The following is a 19,733-nucleotide window of genomic DNA, read 5'->3' on the forward strand; positions in this document are numbered from 1 at the left end:
TTTCTTCATGAAAATGTCCCAGCTTTTACCAATGGCCATGAGCCATGCCTCCAACCTCAGCCCTCAGCCTTGGGGTGTGTGTGTGTGTGTGTGTGTGTGTGTGTGTGTGTGTGTGTTTAACCTTAATGCAGGATTTTACATTTACATTATTCCTTTCCAGAATAAAGTTTTATCCAGTTGTTTGCCCAATAATCCTAGGCCATCAATGTCTTGTTAAAGCTTGGCCAACACTCAGTGTATCAGTGATCCTCCCCAAATATGACATGTGCTAATTTAAAACGCTTACTTCAAACAAGGATGCCTTTCAAGTAATTTCCCCAATGCGGTGATTTCAGTGTTGAACAGACAGAACCGAGGAAAAAACTGCAGTCTTCTACCAGAGACCTCTTAGGTCAGCATCATGTAAGATCATCACTCAACTAGACCTCATTTTTCCATATTTTCCACATGAATAACATGGAGAAGTTGTGGGGTCTCAACGTCGGTGAATGAATGGCCTTGTCCAATACCTCTCTTTTGACCAGAGGCAGGAAACAGTGTTGAATGTCTAGCTAAAAAATGGGCTTAAATAAAGAAAATGACAGCCTCAGTTTGCAAGAAAGGAACATAATGTATAAAAAAGATGTTACATAAGTGACTCTTAATCTCACAAAACAAACTGAGGGTTGATGGGGGGAGGGGGGTTGGGAGAGGGGGGTGGGGTTATGGACATTGGGGAGGGTATGTGCTATGGTGAGTGCTGTGAAGTGTGTAAACCTGGCGATTCACAGACCTGTACCCCTGGGGATAAAAATATATGTTTAAAAAAAATAATAAAATTTAAATTAAAAAAAAAAAGATGTTACAGGCAAAGAACAGTATTACTCTGCAAAAGCCGGTTTCTTCGCAGCAATCCATGTTATGATAAAAAAAAAAGCTGATCACTGCTTTTCTGAATGAGTTATTAATATTTCTGCTTCTTAGTTGTTCTGAAAAATGCACTAGTAACGGTGGCATCCAAAGTTGGAGGTAGAACCAGTAAAACAGCCGATATTGCAATAAGTAGCATGATCCCGATTGACTACAGATCCTTGCAACATGCAGAGAAACTGGGGAGCTCTACATTGCGACCTGGATTGCACAGTGTTCTTTTTTCTCTCTGCTTTCGCTTTTCTGAAGAGATCTCATAAATAATTGTGTATTGTCATTTAGGGCTACAACTGTCATATTAGGGAATGCAGGCTATATATGATCTCTGCAAATGAATAACAGAAATCACCTCGCCTGTACGTTCTTTCCTACTTTGGTAGCTGAGGGCTTATTTTATGTGCTGTCAGCACTAGAATCTGTTAACAGGAACGGTAGGGAGGAAGGAGGGAGGGAGGGAGGGAAAGAGAGAAACCTGTAAATTTGGGCAAGCAACAGGAATTTATCACCCAAATCTGTATCATGCCGATGGACTTAGGATGGGACCAGAAGTGGTATTTAGTTCTTCCCACTTTTGCCAGATTGATGAATGCTGATGCCAGCCACAGTGGGTCACCCAGAGAGAGCCCAGAGAGAATGGCCTGACATTTCACTTCCAGGGGAAGGTCACGATCACGAAGGTTTGATAGGACTGCTCTTCGGGGAGGTGGAGAAATGATGGGAAACAGCATTTTCTTGAGTCCAGCATTCCCTGCAAATGAAATAGTGGGCCTGAAATATTTTTTTTTTGAAAAGGGTCAGTGGCAAACATATAAATACATAGAAATTTAAACAAAACTTTAAAAACCCTGAACTTGAGACATTCGAGTGTAGTTGAAAAGAAGAATCCCATACAGTCGTTTGAGGGCTGTGTTCGAATCGCATAGCTCACAGGAGGGGAGTGGAGGGTCATTACTGAATCCATGTCAGGGAGATGGAAGTGATCTGAGGCTGGCCCACGGCCCCTGGGCAACTCAGGAGAAACCAAGGGTTTTGATTTTCTGATTTCCAGGCAGCGTTTCCGTTAGTGCCCGTGGAAGCCCCATAGGCTGTGGGGCTGTCGCTGCTGGAAGAAAAGATGCAGAGGTCTGGGGTGCATTAATCCTTGCCCGAGTCTCTTTGACTCCATCTTTTTGACAGATCTCATTTTAGTCTCTGCTCAAGGAGCTGCTGAGTCCACTGGCTGCTGACCAAGCCTTCTTTTGTTAGGGTGCCCTTTCTTCTTTTGCCTTTGAAGCTGTTTTGTTCACTCTTCAAGTTTGTTTTTGTTTTATTTTAGAAGCGCTGTCACCCAAGAGAAGGCATGGACTTCATTATACCTTTAGCTCTCACCCTGAACCTTTCCTATTTCTTGTCGGATTCTTTCTGGTCAATTTTCAAACACCCCGAAGTGTGAAAGAATCACGACAAATATAAGGGAGAAACAGAGAAAAAGACAATTTTTTCCAGGGCTAGAACAAGGCAGAAAATTTCATCTCTGGTAGAATCTGACCGGAGGGCTCTATTCATACACATTTCTTTATTAAACTAGCCTACACAGTGTTGGCAGACTCCTGGAAGGTTTTCAGAGCCTAATTGGTGTTGGTGAGTCAATGGAGCTCTTGTCAGCTTGCTCCCTTCCAAGACCCACCATGAACCTCATCAGCCTCTGAATCCCAGTTTACTGCTGGTCCTGATGGTGGAAAAGGGATTGTGTCCATAACAATGTGCATTCCATAGACAGTCACTTTGTGACCCACGCCTTGTGCTCAAAAGTTGCAGTAACTCTCTTGGAATCATGTCATGGTGCCAGGTAGACAGATTCCAATACTCTAAACTTTTTTTGAATGTTCAATTTCTGCTTGAAAGAATAATCCTTTTACAATGTGGACAATACAGACTGAATGTGGACATAATATGCTGGATGCTCAGGGAAGGCTTCTCTGAGAAGGTGACATTGGAATAGATCCTGCAAGAAATGGGGGAGCTAGTCCCGCAGTAGCTGGTGGAAGAGCATTTCAGGCAGAAGGGGAGACAAATGCAGAGGCTTGAAGCGGGAATGTGCACTGCTATCCAGAACCAAGTAAACAAGAAGAAGAGTAGGAGAGGCGGACAGAGAGATGAGGCCAGGGCTGGGTGCTGGCAGATGGAGATGCTCAAAGGCCATCCTCATTAGGACTGTGGATCTTCCTGTGAGTTCAGTGGAGCAGAGTGCCATGATGCAGCTTTCATTTCAAACAGATCATGTTGGCTGTTGTATTGAGAAAAAGCACTAAGGGGATGAGGATGAAAGCAACAAGACCAGTTTGCAAGCTAATGGAATAATCCAAGTGAGAAAAGGTAGTGGCTTGGACCAGGCAGTGATAGGAGGGTGAGAAGACTTTAGAAGTAGATTCCACAGGATTTGGTGCTAGACTGGATGAGAAATGTGAGCAAAAGGGCTATGGCTCCAACTGGAAGAAGGGGGTTGCTGTTTGCTGAGACAAGGATTATGGAGAAGGTGAGGTAAATAGGAGCTCGGTTTGGGCATTTACTTTACGGTTAAGATGGCTGTTAATCATCAAAGTAGAGCAGCATCAGGAGGACAGCTGGGTATCCGAGTGTGGAGCTCAGCGGAGAGGTCTAGACTGGAGATGCGAATGTGAGAGTCAGGACTGGATAACACCACCTAGTGTAGCCAGAGAAGGCAAAGGATCAAGAACTGATGCTCCAGGGATGGGAAGATGACCACTTACAGAAACCAGCAAAGGAGGCCAAGAAATGGAAGGAGTGATCAAGTGTCAGGTGTCAAGGAAAATGAAGTGTCAGATTTGGCAGAGTGGAGGGTATAGAGAAAAACGGTTTCTGTAGAATGGGCTCGAGTGAGGACAGGAAAAGGGAACATGGAGAAAACACAGGCACCTCTTGGGGCATTTTACTTCTTAAAGAAGAACAGAAATTGAATAGGAGCTCAAGAAGGATATTGGGTCAAGGGAAGGAGTCTGTTTGCTTTTATTAGAAGATGTTATAGCACTGTTTGAGAATGCTCCAGCAAAGAGGGGGAAATGGATGAGTAAGAAGAGAGAATATGTCATAAACTACTGGACTGCTACCAGTTGAGTAGACAAAAAGCCTTCCTTCAGGAAGAAAACCTTGAAGATAAGTACTACGCTTTACATTTTGTCATTAGATTGGAATGCAGATGTGTTGTATTTTCTGAACTAAATTCCTGGTAACCTGAGGTACATGATGGTGACAAGAATGAGACATGTGTTGTATTTTAAGAAAACATTTCCAGAGCCAGGAGAAACATAACGTAATATGCCTTTGCTTCATCAAAGAAATCCACATTCAATTATTGACTATATCTCAGTTATAAGACTACTCTATCTTTCCTTAATCCCCATTTATTTGGATTTCATGGTAATTCAGGTTGAGGTAAACTAAGTTGGCCTGAGAAATAAGCAAATGAAACTTGCAGAGGGATGTTTAACATCCTTTTATAGAATTGTTTCCAAGCTCAGTACAAGCAGGCCTTTAATGCATAGGTATACTAATTACAAATATTCCTTCTCCCTTCAACAAAGTGAGAAACCCTGTGTCAGCCTGTATCAGGAAAAATGAGAACCATTCTAACAAGAACTCTTCAAGGTTCATTTCTGGTGCATTCACCAGAAATGTGTCAGCAGTGATGTCATTGACTAAAAAAGCCCAAGTGGCGAGAAGACGAACCAACTACAAATGATAATGAATAGTAGTAATTAATGTTCCAGTCCTGCTTTACTCTTTGTCAAGAAACTCTGAACACATTCTACAGTTCCAGTGATTTGGTAAACACGCTTGACGGCCTTCTGTGTTCTAGGTGCTAGAAATTTAGCTTTAAAAAAATTCCCTCTCTCATGCAGCTTACCATGAGCTGCAGAACAACCTGGCAAAATAAATAGGTCAAGTACTATTATTATTATTTACAGATGAAGACACTCTAAAGCTCAATTAAAACTTAGATTTAAATCACTGCTGTTCTAGGAATATGGGTTCCCAGTGAAATCACCAATTTTTTCTTTCCCAGAACCATTCAGAACTCAGCACTTCAATACAAGTTGTACTGTGAAATATTATCTTCATAAATATAATGAAAATCTGTGATGGAAACTCTTTTGCATTAAAAAAAAAGCCTCATTCCAAAACTCAGTCTAATAACCATGTGTCTAGAAGAAGAGACATTTTATCTTATGAAGACGCCAGTTACAGCTAATCTACCTAGAGTAACTGCTCTTTGAGCCTGATAAATTATTTATTGCCAGGAGAATTACTGTGATATCTGAAATGTATCAGCATTTTCTTCAGCGACCTCCACAACTAAAACACAATTAACTGCCTTTTTTTCCCAACTCTTTTTAAAAAATCTGACTTTTTACCCTTTGTATTGAGTCAGTTAATTGTTGGAACTTATAGAAGTTTTACTTTTTTATAAGACGTAGCTCATAAATGAAAATAATTATTATAACATCTTTCAAATGTATAAAAGCCACATACAAACTCTGTTCAGTGTATGTGACCAGTGGTAGAGTTTTTTTCTTCATTGAGAAAAAATTTTATGTGAATTTAAAAAAATAAACTAAGTGATGCATGAGACCCTCTCTTCCCTTCCTAACTCTCTGGTAACTTTCTCTGACCGTTGGAAGATAATACTCATGTAATAAGACATTAAGTGGGAAATTTCCTGTAGGAACTAAGTACTGAACATTCTCAAGAGAAAGTTGCCCATAATGGAGACAGCTACCCTCTTCATGATTGACCAGGAGGTGGTGAGCCCAGTCACCGTCAGCTGCCTGTGTGAATAGGCAGAAGATTGGTGTTGGGGAAGGACAGAGACCTAAGCCACTGAGGAGAGGGCACAGGAGGAGACAGGTGTCCCCATGCACTCAGAGCCTGGTGGGAAGATCTCTAAGAGGAAGGCCCATGCAGAGTGGGGGAAACTGCCAGAAGAGGAAACCGGCATCTCATTCCACAGTCGGACTTCTAATGGGCAGATGCACCAACTTGAGCTGAAGAAGAGAGAACTGGAGGGTCATGTCCAGCAGAGAGGGGAGTGGTCACAGAGCAGCCTGCCCTACACGGCCAGGCCGTATGTATGTGTGATGCGGGTGGGCGCGCCAGGAGGAGGCTGGCTTATACCCTCTCTCCTGTGTCCTATCCAGTGGGTGAGCATGGGCGCTAGGAGGGCTGAGTAGAGTTTGGAAGAACTCAAGCTGGAGACATATTTTTCACATCAGGAATCGTGCAGTGGGGACCCCATCTCCTTCCCCAGAAGAGGCCTCCAAAGATCTTACACAGAAACACAGTAGAACCTGTGTAGGACGGGATGATTACACCTGCTACAAGAGGACATCAGAGGCCATATTAGCATTATTCTGAGAAGCAGTACAAGCCGTCATAGAATTCAGCCATAACTGAATAAGAAAAGAGGCCCTCGTCCTTCTCCAGTACTCCCCTCCCCAACAAAGGGCATGAAGGAGGTAGAGCTTGGGGTGGGGGGTATCCACAATTGACCATACCACCCCACTCCTCCCTACTCCTAGTGGAAGAAGGAGGGAGAGGACCAAGTACAAATCAAGCCTCCATGGGTTTTTTTTTTTTTTTTTTTTTTAAAGATTTTATTTACTTATTTGACAGAGAGAGATCACAAGTAGGCAGAGAGGCAGGCAGAGAGAGAGGGAAGCAGGCTCCTCCCAGAGCAGAGAGCCCAATGCGGGGCTCGATCCCAGGACCCTGAGATCATGACCTGAGCCGAAGGCAGAGGCTTTAACCCACTGAGCCACCCAGGCGCCCCCTCCATGGGTTTTTTAAGTCTCAAGCCTGACCTGTGGTGAGGAAAAGCAAGGTCTAAATCAGGTGATATTGGGTTTGTTTTTTACAAAATGGATTCTTAGTGACTCAAAGTGACCAGAAAATTATGGGGTCTGCCCCAACTGTCAAGTGGTGTGGTGCCCATCAGGGAGGGGAGACCGGGCTGGCACTCCTTCCCAGCCATCCCAGACTGACATGTTGTGACACTCCCCTGTGTCACCTGAGCAAGCCACTTCTGAATGTCAGTGTCTTCATCTGTCAAATGACAAGTGGTTCCTGGGTTAGTTAATTCTAGCATTAAAAGTCTGTGGAAGTTGGGGTTCCTAGGTATCTCAGTCGCTTAAACAGCCGACTCTTGCTTTTTGGCTCAGGTCATGATCTCAGGCTGGTGAGATTGAGACCCACATTGGGCTCCGCACTCAGTGGGGAATCTGCTTGAGATTTTCTCTCCCTTTCCCGCTGCAAACACCCCCCCACCCACCCACCCACTCTCCCTCTCTCTTGTCTCTCTAACCTCTCAGGTGAATAACTACTTTTTTTTTTTTTAAGTCTGTGAAAGTTGTGAAACAATGAGCTCAGAAATGTGGATGAGAGTACTGAGAAGGTGAGGGGTATCCTCCCGCTGCATGCCCATTTGTGCCAGTTAAGATGGTAATCCCACCAAAGCATGGAGTTCATATATATTTTTTTAAAATTTTTTATTTATTTATTTGACAGAGATCACAAGTAGGCAGAGAGACAGGCAGAGAGAGAGGAAGGGAAGCAGGCTCCCTGCTGAGCAGAGAGCCTGATGCGGGGCTCGATCCCAGGACTCTGGGATCATGACCTGAGCTGAAGGCAGAGGCTTTAACCCACTGAGCCACCCAGGCGCCCCTGGAGTTCATATATTTAAATCAGATGCCAGCTATTGTGGATGTGGCTGGGGATTTAATGGGCACAAGACTTAACCTGCTAGAGATTGAATTTTTGAAAGGTAGGAAGAGGAAGATTCCCTGTGGAGAGAATACCAGGAAGTCTAGAGATGGAGCTGAGTAGCAGAGCCAGTTTAAGTGGGAGGTGGTTGCATTTGCCTTCGGTCAGACCCCAGGGATCTTATTTCCTTAACGGGATGCCAATTACCTAACAATCTGTCCCCAGCAAGCCATCCAGATGACAGAAGAGATGGAAAGCAAAGATGTCTGGGGCGGGGGTGGGGGGGGGATGCCACTGTCACTGGACAGAGAGATGTTAAGTTTCTGGTGAGCATTTCTGGGAGGGTGAAGGTAGGGATAACATTTAGCCAGGGATAAGTTTCTTTTCCATAATTCATTTGCTGATGCGATTGTTCTTTACTGGGCTTCTAAACCATATTGTGGTTATGTTCTTATCTCCTTCCGGCATGATCTTTGTACGGCCTACTTGTGAATTCTGGGGATGTTCACAGTGCTTACTGAGTAAGTTTAGGCATGCTGCCATTTTCTGTGATTCAATTTCATGGTGTCTTTTAGAATGATGGAATTCAGGAAAAGAACTCTGTAAAGATCAAGCCAGGAGCCTCTTCGGTTTATTTGGTGGTTTCTGCTGTAACTCCCGGGAGGAGGGCCTAGCTTGGCATTTGGTTCTAAACAAGAAAACATGATTGCCTTTTAATAATTGTTAATTCTTACCTTGTTAATGGTGTGGTGGAGAGTCGGAATGATGGAGCTGACTCATTGTAGGCTCCCTACTGCTGTTCCCCAAAGTGTCTGCTTCAGTAACAGACCGTGGCTTCCTGACCCCAACCCCTCCCTGCCTAGTATCCTTCCTCCTAGTATCCTGCTCCCCCACCACGCCCCTCCACTGCTGAGTGGCCAGCTGATGCTTCCCCCTCTCCCTTGTCAACCGCCCTTGAGAACTCTAGAGGGAGAAGGATCTTCTAGGTTTATTAAATGGAGCAATGACTGAGTCAGGAAAGTCATTTTACTGCATTGTTTGCTTTTGGTCATTGAAGATAAGAAAACAAAAATATTTATTCTGCTCTAAAGGCTTTTTCCCATCTTTCTTGAACTCCGTGAAAATATTTATCCTCTGAAATGAATTATGTGAAAAGGGAAGGTATTTCCGTTGTCTTTGGCAAATGTAAAACACAATTTGCTTTTTCCAAGATGTGAACTTACTGGTAATCTCCCTTGATATAAAACTAATGCCTAAATGGTCTTTTTTCTTTCCCAGCCAACCCAAAATGCTTTTAAGCAAAAGAATATGTTGGAAGCCAATTATTAAACCTGGGCAACCTAAAACATTTTTTGAGTGTGTGTGTGTGTGTGTGTGTGTGTGTGTGTGTAAGAAATGTGATTCTTTGCTTTTTATTATTTTCCTCCTTCCCTTCCTTGATGCTACCTTGGTAGCTGCCATGTTCTAAATATTGACAAGATGAGATAGTTTTCTGTTTATATCAGCAGTCGTCTGTCTGTGAGATATGGACGAATCAGAACGCTGGATTTCCTTTCTCAGCCATCCATCAGGTTCATAATGTAAGGTTACAAACGGTTATTTTCTTTCCTGAACTTGCACTGTGTAATGTGTTGCAAAGTGTTGTCAGTAGCTGCAGGTACTGTGTCCTGGCAATGCAGACACTCTGTGCTGTCTCACGACTCCTGAGAGCTTGTCTCTGATACCTCATTCACTGTGCCTTGTGACCAGTTGATGTGCAAACATTGTCCTAAAATGAGAAACATACCTGGTTTTTAAAGTCTGCAGTTAAAATCTGTCCCATGTGAGTTTTGGCTTTCATCCCAGGTGTCTGTGTTAACTTGCTTTTACAGGAAGAAGGAAAAGGGTAAATTGATATATATACACACACACACACGTATATATCAGTGTTAGTCTTCCGCATCTCGTACTTCCCCATGTCCATGGGCTAGTCAATCCATTGTGTCCAAAAGTTCTCAAAGGTTCATGTGCTTCAGTTGTGAGAAATATTTGAGTCTGATTTGCATGATATTCTGTATACATTTATGCAAGCGTGGGAGTACTTTGGCCAGGAGAGACACTGTTAGAGCTACAAAGTGGTTCTCAGCCTTTTTCCATCGGACAATCCTGAATTGATCTTTGGAATGTGTGGGAAATCGTGACCCATTTTACTCTGAGCTGCATGATATTCAAATATTCACAGCTTACCTCTGCATACTTTAAAAAAAAAAAAAGCAGTTTTGTTTGGGAAATAGACATTTTAACATTTGGTCTTTTCGGTTTTGAATTTTAAAATACAGTCTTATTTTCATATCCTGTTAAATTTTTCGCATCGGATAGCCTGCTGTCCGAGAGGTTAAGACATTTGGTTGAGAATCACTAAACAGAGCTCTCAGGGTGGCATGTGCAGGGCCTCCCTTTGGGGTGCCACGCTAGGCACACCCCTCCCCGTGCATGGGACTTCTGGCTCTTGGGCTCATGGGGTCTGTACGTTGCCTGGTACCGATGCTCCAGTGACCCAGCAGTCCCTCCTGAACCCATAAATGCTAACCAGTGCTTTTTCATGTTGAGAAGTGGCCATCTCTGCTCTTTATCATCCAAAGGAACAAATTTAGTATAACCAGCTGCATTTGACCAAACTAGCACTCTTGATTCTGGAAGATTTTCAAAAGACCTGCTGCAGCCTCCTGCTTCCGTGTGTGTGTGTGTGAATGTTTGTAGGAGGCCCTTCCTTACATTCACATCCAAACCCATGTCTACATATTTATAAGCGTTCAGCTCTCGGGAACATTTCTTCAAAGCCTCAGAGATAACAGAAAATAAATGTTTTCACCTGTACCTTATGGATGTTTGGGTAGCTCATCTCTGATCGATATTTGTCAGAATCCTTCAAAGTGAAGCCTTAACCTAACAATCGTCATTTAAGATCATTTTCGTTTTTCATTAAGTGTTCTAGAGAAATAGAGAATATTTGTTAATATTCAGATCTAAATTTATAAGCAGGTAGGTGGAAACAGTTCCTAGTAGAAAAGATTTAAAAGCTACTATTTTTAAAAAAATCAATTAAATCCTAATTAAAAAAAAATTCAGAATACAAGACTTGAAAAATACCATACCTTTCTGTTCATGTTAGGAAGCTAAGTCATAACTCTGGCTTTTAATTATTTACTGATATCCTTAGGAAATGTTTTTCTCAAGAAGAAAATAAGATTACAGACGATGTTCCCTTCATATGCACAGAGGATAGAGAGTATGTAGTATCTTCAGTTTCCGTGTTTGGAGGAGAGAACTCTGCAATACAGTGTTTTTCCATTAGCCTTATGTATCTGGTGCATTTGAACCAGAAGTCATACATCTGTAACACCTTTGGAATAAAGCAAAGTTGAAAAGCTGCATTTTAGTCTCCGCCATCCAACAAAAATCTATCTGCAGACTTTTGTGAATTTTTTCCTGGGTCACAACTAAATTCAGTTAATGATTTTATACTTTTCAGTTGGTGGGATAAAAGACGTTTGATTTAATTACATCATGTTAAGTATGGCCCTACCGTAGCCCTTCACACTCCGCCAGACTGTGCACGCCGAGTTGGCAGTTGGTAAATACCTGTTCAACAGAATCAATTTTCCACTTATAGCTCTAATCTCAAATTATGTTTTTTCTCTATATTCACAGTTTAATTTTTATTTGAGCTGGAAAGGATTCTTCATGATGTCCATTTTCCTTTGTTTCATTGATAATATCCTACAGGAAATACATACATACATACCAAGTAGATGAGGTTTTAAGCCATGACCAAATTCTTAGAATATTAAAATCATTCAATACATGAACATAAAGGAAAGTTTTAAGTATTTTAAGCTCTAAAAAAGCAGCCTGGAGACATTTAGTAAGAGTGTCTCGAATCATTGAATTTCTCTTCTATAATTACTTAAAACTTTTAAAGAGTACTGCCAGCCAGTAATAATTTAAAATAGAATTTTACCCCAATCTTTTCCTGTTTTGTTATTCTACTTAAATATAATTGCATCGCTGTTCCCTGAGTTTAAATCTACTATTCGTCGAGGGTAAGGTTTGATTATAAACCTTCTTTGAGGCAAAAGACGTTTTAGGTCTGTTTGATTTTTTTCATATTTAACACGTTTTTTAAAACTGGGAAATTATTAAATTAATTTTATTAACTTACCTGGAGAATTACTTTTATTAATTTACCTGAGGAAATGCAGGTACCATCTTGATATGAGTGTACTATTTTACAAGACCTAACAATGGGCCTCCCCATTTGAAATTATTGTATAGCTGAGGTGGAAACCCTAATTTGCTTTTTGGTTTCTTTCACTGGTCCCTACCCTGTACCACCCTACCGGCTTCCTCCATAGTTCATCCCTGGTGCCGTCCAGTGTCCAGAACGGACATTATTCTCTCCAATCTTTTTTTCTTTTACTGTCCGTGGCCCAGTTGAAGCTATAACCCAAGGCCCAGTCCATACCTCCTGCTGGCAGTAGTATCACCAAATCCATCCACTCTCAGAAAGCTAACTCCAGAGGGAAGACTGAACACGTGCAAGTGGTGCCTTATAAATATTCTTCGGTCTAAAGTGAAACACAGTAATAATAAGCTGACGAATTTCCAGGAAGCAAGTACATTTATGTTTTTTGTAACTTCAATCTTAAGAACACTGTTTACATCTTTGAAAATGAACATCTGGAAATAGGCCCTACATATGACAAAACTCAGTTCTTATTCCAGAAAGATAGATCCAGTCCCTATATAGAGAATTTTAAAATATTTGGACTGGAGTAATGTTTCAAGGCCACAAAGAACATAAAGGAGGGATTGTATTTCTCTTCCGCATAATTCCCTCCCCTCCCCCATAGCACGTAGGAAGGCCCTGTCAGATCACTCTGAATTCAAAGCAGGTGGCTTGTGATTTCAGGACAAAGTGGAGTCCCAGAGAGCAGATGATGGCCCTGCCTAAACTGAGTTTATTGGATGTGCCACCCGTTTTTCAAGTGGTTATCAAATAAGAGGTTGGGATGATTTCCAGACTGAGGTGCTATGTGCTGGGGCTCGTTCTTCCCAAAATGGCTGCTACAACTTACGTGGATGGTGTGAATATTGGGATGAGCATTTGGCTGTAGTTCTGCTTGACGTGTATGAAACTCACATTGAAGTTTAATTATAAAAGTGCCTGAGTTAATTCAGCAACTAGAGAATGAGTTTGCATACGATTTGCATGCTTAATGTACTAACACCTGAAATGTCCCCATAACCCTGGCTGCACCCCACTCATCCCCACCCCAGCCCTGTTCCCAGCCTTTGCTCCGCAACCCGTGGTACCCCCAGTGCCTGCCATGGCTGTTCAGGCTGTTGTGAGAACTGCCTGTTGAGCTCAGCCAAGGGATACTTCAGCTAAACTAAGACAGGGCTGAAGTGATTATCTGATGCTGGGTTTCATTTGTCACCCGGAAAACACTGGATCGAAAGATCTTAACGTCAACCAGCTCCTCCTTTTGTATCATTCCACGGAGTTGCGTGCAAACTTCTGTTGTTCTGTTAACAGTGTTACCCGTGACTTAAATGTACAACACCTGTTTGCTGTGTTGTTGTTGCTTTATCGAGGGAGGGGAAGAAGGTGAATGGGGCGGACTAGAGGATTTGCTGGATTTGGGGAGAGCTTTTAATTAAGAACTCCTGGCTGCATGTTTCCAGAGTTTTAACTATAGGTATTATCACTTAAAGGTTATTACAGTCAGCTTCAAAATAGCTTTGAAATCCACATTTTCTACATTTTCAATTTCATACTAGTTTTTTTTTTTTTTAAGAGCAAATCACAGCCAGTTGAATTAAAGACTGATAGATGTTGTAGACCAGATGTTTGAAAGAGAAAGAGAAGATCATAATAGGCAGCCAGAGGAAAACTTTCTCCTGGAATTAATTGCAGCCAGTCTTTTTTTTTTTTTTTTTTTAACAAAATAAAACTTAGAAAACTCAAGAATGAGTCAGGGATGGGTCATAAAGACAGACAGAAATGCTAAAGTAATTATTTCAGGTAAAGTCTTAACAATTTCAACAGACAGGAGATAGGAGAACCAAGCCATATGCAAGTAAGTTAGGATCTAGAACCAAACTAACAGAATGGCTTAGACTAGAGGTTCTCTGCCTCAGTGAAAAGGCCTGTGCATTCCTGAGGGGCTCTAGAATTTTCTTTTGGTTTTTCAAAGACAGAAACTTCAGAAAGCAAAGCCTATTCCTAACACTTCCCAGCCTTAGCAGCCAACCTCACGTGTCACCTAACGTAAGTCCAAACTGCACAGAGAAAATTGAAATGCTAGTCCTCTTCCCCAAAACACACGTCCCGTGTAAGCTACTTCTGGAGACTCACGGTTTTTAACCTGCTGGAGTTTCTGAGCCTTTCGGAGAATTTATTGAAAGCTGTCGACTTTTTTCTCCCCCCAAAACATACACCTACACCCAAAATTCTGTGTTCTTATGCTAGATTCCTTGAAAATCCTCCTTAAGAAACCCTACAGTATTAATCCATTTGTTAGTACTTCAGTAGAACTTGGTCTCTGACCAAAGTTTTACTTGGTTTGGGAGCTCATGAGACCTATTTATATCCTTTCAACTCCTGAGAAAGGTAATTCTTTTAATTCTACAAGAGCAGCCAGATCCAGGTTAAAAGAGAGTAACTTTGGAAATCTACCTGTTGTCTAGTTTTTGTTAATGTCCATTTGAGAACAAAGAGTTGAATTTTGAGAAATTGGGAACTTTACCTGGGAAAAGAGTGAGAAATCACCCCTATTATAATATCTAAATCAGATTAGAACCCAGAACAGACCTGCCAACGCCAGCCTTTGACTTTATAGATGCTCACACTAAGCCATTATAGTAATAAAACTAGTCGAAGCTAACCTCATGGAAAATGATAGATGGAAGGATGGGATGTCCTTCTGTCTTGGGTCTGTCTTAGTGGGATACGCCATCATATGTGCATTTGCCTGTATTTGTGAATTAAGATCCTCAAGTACATGCATATGCACGTATGACCAAACTTGGCATTTGAATGTTTATTATTCATTTGTGCTTTAGGTTTTCTGAGAAAGGTAGCTGAATACATCCAAGACTGTCACAGTGGCATTTTATCAATACAAGTGAACTCAGATGAGGAAAACTAGTCATCCATTTGTAAATTTTTCTTGTGAAATTTTGTTTAGAATCACACTTACACTACCTTTTCTCCAGAGATCTAAAATCATCCCAAGTACATGGTACATGTCATATTTGGAAACTGAAATTCATGAAGCTGTGTATTCTGAATGTAAAAACAATTCAGACTAAAAAGTTCAAATAAGCAAGCTTAAAAACAGAAAAGTCTTTCAAAGTTCATATGTTCTTTTTCTGTTGTAACAGAAAATTATGAATTAGTGCATCATTATGAGTATCTCCATGTTTTATTTTAAAATCACATAGCTTAGGGTGTCCTTCTAAAAATGGAATAACTTCTTTCACGCCTGAGAAATTAACTCAGCTTTGGGAAATATGATGCTATCACATATATAAAACCAATAAAAAATAGTAAAAGTATTTCTACACATATAATACACCCAGACGCATTTGCCCATTCTAGCACACATGTGTAAAATGAACTCAGGCTAACTATAGGGAATGAACTTTGCCAACTGCTCATATTACCTCTAGAATAAATGTGATTTTCAGACAGGAGACTGGGGAGAACCTTCCATTACTTTGCGACCTCCAAATGAAGCCACAGCCTCAACTCCAGTTCAGTACTGGCAGCACCACCCAGAAAAGCTCATCTTCCAATCATGTGATTACAAAGCTTTTGTAAGTTACCATCTATTCAGTATTTGGGTACCAGCGGGAATAGAGGGTGTACTTCTGGCTTGTTTACTTTTATATTGGAAATACACCGAAGTGGCCATCAATGGAACTCTTAAAATGTTCTCCCCTTCTCTTTTCCTTAAAGTAGCCTTTCCTATACTGAGAATGTCCAAGTAAATAGAGGTTAATAATCCCTTTTATTCTTGTAAGCTTAAGGTCTATTTTGCCTTCTTCTTACACAGTTGTATATTTTAAATGAAATATGTTAAAGCACAATCTTAAAATGGAAATGCATATAAGTATAACATATATAGACAGCAACATTCACTGACCAATGATCCCAAAACACTGGGTCTACTACCCGATTTTTTTCATTAGGGTTCTATTACTGGATACCTTGTTCTAATAGGAGACAGAATCAGGCTGAGCTGAGAATTACAAGTAATATGAACAGGTAAATATTGAAAGAATACCATAGGTTTGGGGACAGGTGGTTGTCATGGCTGCAGCAGGAAAAGTAAAATCACCTCTTTTTAAAAAAGAAATGTTTCAGTTAGGGCAGAATTCCCCCATAGCTGAAAAGGCAAGGATTTCTCCGAGATCCTTTTTCTTAATTTGATTAAGACGTGGGCATTCTGGTTGTCGCCTAGCAATTTCGGCCTTTTGTTCGTTTTATTATCTATACCTCTTTTACTGCCTACTTATCGTGGAGCATTGGGTTCATCTCAGCAGTAATCTCTCCAGACTGTGGAACTGAAATGCCTCCTTCCTGCAAAGCTCAAACGCCCCACAAACCCTTGGGCCTTTGGAGCTCGCCTTGCTGCGGGGCCCTCAGCCACGCCCCCGCTCTTTCAAAGCACGCCCCTCTTCGCGTCCGGCTGTGCCTGGTCCGCACGCCCGGTTCGCAGTCGGGTTTTTGCCCCGTGCCATGTAAGGAAAATTATGATTTTCATTTTGTTTTGTTTTTTGTTTTTTTAAAGACACATAGAGCTCTTTCGCGCTCTTTTTTTTTTTTTTTTTTTTTTTTGTTGGGGGCAGTTAGATTAGGGAAGGAAAAAAATGACAAAAGAAAGAAACCCTATTGAAGCTTCGAAAAGTTGGAGAGGAGTCAATTGATGGAAAGGCAAAATAGACATTTTGCTACAAACTCTTTGTCGTCCTCCCCGCCCCCCAGCCAGAACTTAGTGAGTGGCGTTTGGCACCGAGGCAGTATTGGATCAGATCCCCTAACAAAAAAGTGAGGACGTTCTCATCTCTCCTACCCCATTCAGCCCCTCCGTGTCGGTGTGCACCAGGAACTGGACTCTCCCCCTTCTGGAACAACGGAGAGGTCGTTCCTCGTCCCCGCAGGCTCCCACCTTGTGCCCATCTCATTCCCAGGTGGATCAAGCACTGGGCGCGCAGCTGTGAACGCTGAGACCCCGAACTGAATCTCCGCCCGAGAGCGGCCTAACGTTAATTACCTACGCAGCCAACTCAGCCCAAATGGGGTGCATATCGCTTAGCTTCTCAGCTGTCTCATACAACCCTGTAATTATGTGGAGGGTAGCGTGATTTATTTTTGCAGACATTGCTGCCTAAAAAAAAAAAAAAGGAAAAACATTTTTAGATGCCCCCATTTTGCAGTTAAATATGATTTGAAAGATGGCATCTTTAGAAAATGCTGCGGTTTTATTATAAAGGGCAATTTACAGCTCTCAGAACTGTAGTTAATTCTACAGCATTCTCTCTTTAAAAGCATTTATTTGTTAGGATTACTCTTAGTTTATAAAAGTTATCTAACAACTTTCAGCCAGGAAACCCAGCCAGTAGGACTTCCACAGTGTGGTTTTAAATCGCAACTCTTACTATATTTTTTCATAAACCATTGAATTGTTTTGTATTTTAGTATTTAGGTTCTATGCTGATAAAAGAGCTCAGAGGGACAGAATCAACCCAAGATGCCTGTGCAAAAATGCGGGTAAGTTTGCCAAACAATTTTATTTCTAGTCGCTGAAATACTAAATACCGGGTATGGTTACAAATTACCACTTTTCAAATGACTATTTTCTTCATCTGCTGGTCTGCTGAATCACATTACTGTTACATAAAAAGGTGTTTAGTCTTTGTTCATGTTTATACTTGAGCTTATCTGACTGTAGTGTGAGTTGATATCTGCTGGACGTACTGATGTATTTATGCCATGTTGCATTTACTCTTATTTTTAAAGATTTAAAGTTAATTGTATGTACTTTGGTCATTCTCCAGCTTAAGAGACAGTCTTTAGTTTATTGCAAGAAAACGCTTTAAGCAGTCTGAGAATATTTACTGTGAAGACCACCAATTACATAAAAGATTATCAAATGCTCAGCTATCAAGAGCTTATTGTATAAAGCCAATATTCTTTATGAGACTTCTCAACTCTGAGGTTTTTGTTTTTTGGTTTTTTTTTTTGTATAAGAAAAAAACATTCAACTCTGAGTAAATCAGGTAAGGGCAGTCAATATTGACAAAAATGGCAACTGTAAATGTCTGTGATCATTGGTCCCTGGATTCCCAGGAGTCTCTACTACCCAAACTGAATCTTACTCATACTACACATCCACTATAGTTTTGTTTGTTTGTTTGTTTGTTTTATTAACATATTATTTGTTTATTAACATACAGTGTATTATTTGCTTCAGGGGTACAGGTGAATCATCAGTCTTACACAGTTCACGGCACTCACCATAGCACATACCTCCCCCAATGTCCATAACCCAGCCACCCTATCCTTCCCCCGCTTGTCTGTTTGTTTGTTTTAAATGTGTCCCTTATCCTTGCTTCCTCCATAACAGATGTATAGAGGCTATGGCCACACCTGACAGTACAGATTAAGAATAGTAGACTCATTTCATATAGCAACTAACCAGAGTCAAATTTAACATTGTTAGCAAGTGAATCCTAGCTCTTACTTGTGGCCAATATACGTTGTTTTTTTTTGTTTTTTTTTTACATGAGCAGGCATCGGGTGAGAAATATTTAAAAATTTAAAACAGGAAGGCAAATATGTAATGTCAATTGCTCATGGAAAGCTAAGTATGGGTGAATCTTCATGAAATTGAGACCTCCAGAAGTAATCGCTGATTTAATATTCGGATCAGTTCAGTAACAGAAAGACTGAAATTAGTTATCCTTCTGTTTGATGTAGAGTTATACTTATATTGTCTGTGCCAATAAATCTTTTATCCCAGGTACTGCATTTAGATGAAGAAAAGCTGTGATATGTGTCAGGAACTCCATGTTCTGGTTTTGATGCTGCTTACATTGCCTTGGAAGTCACTCTTAGTCATGATGATAATAACTGCTAATATTTAAGGAGTAGTTAAAATGTACCAATTTTCTGTGCTGAGCTGAATGTTTTGCATATTTATCCCATTTAATCCTACCACAAACCTAGAGCTTAGTGCAGTCCTTATCCCCATTCTACACTTGAAGAGACCTGAAGCTTGAGGAGGCTAAGTAACCTTCCCAAGGTCACATAGTAAAGAACTTGCCAATCTGGAACTGGAACACAGGTCTTTCAGACTCCAGAGCCCAAGCATTCAACTACTACGCTCCCCTGCTCCTCCAAGGCCTCGTTTTCTTACTTAGAAAATGAGGACATTGGACTAGATGCCCCTTAGGGGTCCTCGTTCATAGTTTTATAATTTATAATATAATTTTATATTATAATCTTGTATTTTCAATGTATATCTGATCTAAATTATGTCACCATTGAACAATAAGAAAATAGGAACATTTTTCAACCGTCAAGCCTCATAATAATTTTAGAGCTATTTATGAACACATCTAAGAAATTAATTTGGCATCTCTGATTTAATACTATTAACTCTGTTATCGGAGCCCAGCTACTTCAATGCTGTAATCAGCATAAATAGTGCATAGAGTACAGAGCACCATTTAAAACCAGATTTGTGATTTGAATTTCAGTCAATTTCTTGAAATTAAGTGGATCTGAAATTCCATTCTGATAACAACAGGAAAGCCATTTTAATAGTGTCCGTGGAGAATAATTTAGTCAAATACTTGTCTTTTGCTTAAAATGAAACAGAAAAGGCCGTCTGTTAGAAGCCATTCTGTTCTTTGGGGTGTTTTTTCTGGTTTGCTGCCCTTGGTGTTTACTTGGGGTCGTTTACATGAAAATAGGAACTTTATTGCTTCTTCAAATATTACCAACTCTTATTTTC

General features: G+C 40.9%; 1 protein-coding gene across 13 annotated transcripts in view; it reads left to right on the forward strand.

The window, feature by feature from the left end:
* The window catches only part of LOC111141988 (ankyrin repeat and sterile alpha motif domain containing 1B), a 1,155,119-nt gene that overhangs the window by 1,086,220 nt on the left and 49,166 nt on the right, over nucleotides 1-19,733 (forward strand). For 5 of the 13 annotated variants that reach the window (XM_022494892.1, XM_022494893.1, XM_022494894.1 and 2 more), the window contains 2 exons: nucleotides 15,400-15,528; nucleotides 17,414-17,485. In XM_022494892.1, the coding sequence (XP_022350600.1) occupies nucleotides 15,400-15,528; nucleotides 17,414-17,485 (201 nt within the window). Of the gene's footprint in view, nucleotides 1-9,170; nucleotides 9,246-15,399; nucleotides 15,529-17,413; nucleotides 17,486-19,733 lie in introns of all 13 variants that reach the window. The other 8 variants (XM_022494890.1, XM_022494896.1, XM_022494897.1 and 5 more) reach the window with 2 other exon arrangements.

The sequence above is a fragment of the Enhydra lutris genome, unplaced genomic scaffold (genome assembly GCF_002288905.1).
Source record: "Enhydra lutris kenyoni isolate GAN:26980312 unplaced genomic scaffold, ASM228890v2 scaffoldscaffold7, whole genome shotgun sequence".
NCBI classification, from domain to species: domain Eukaryota; kingdom Metazoa; phylum Chordata; class Mammalia; order Carnivora; family Mustelidae; genus Enhydra; species Enhydra lutris.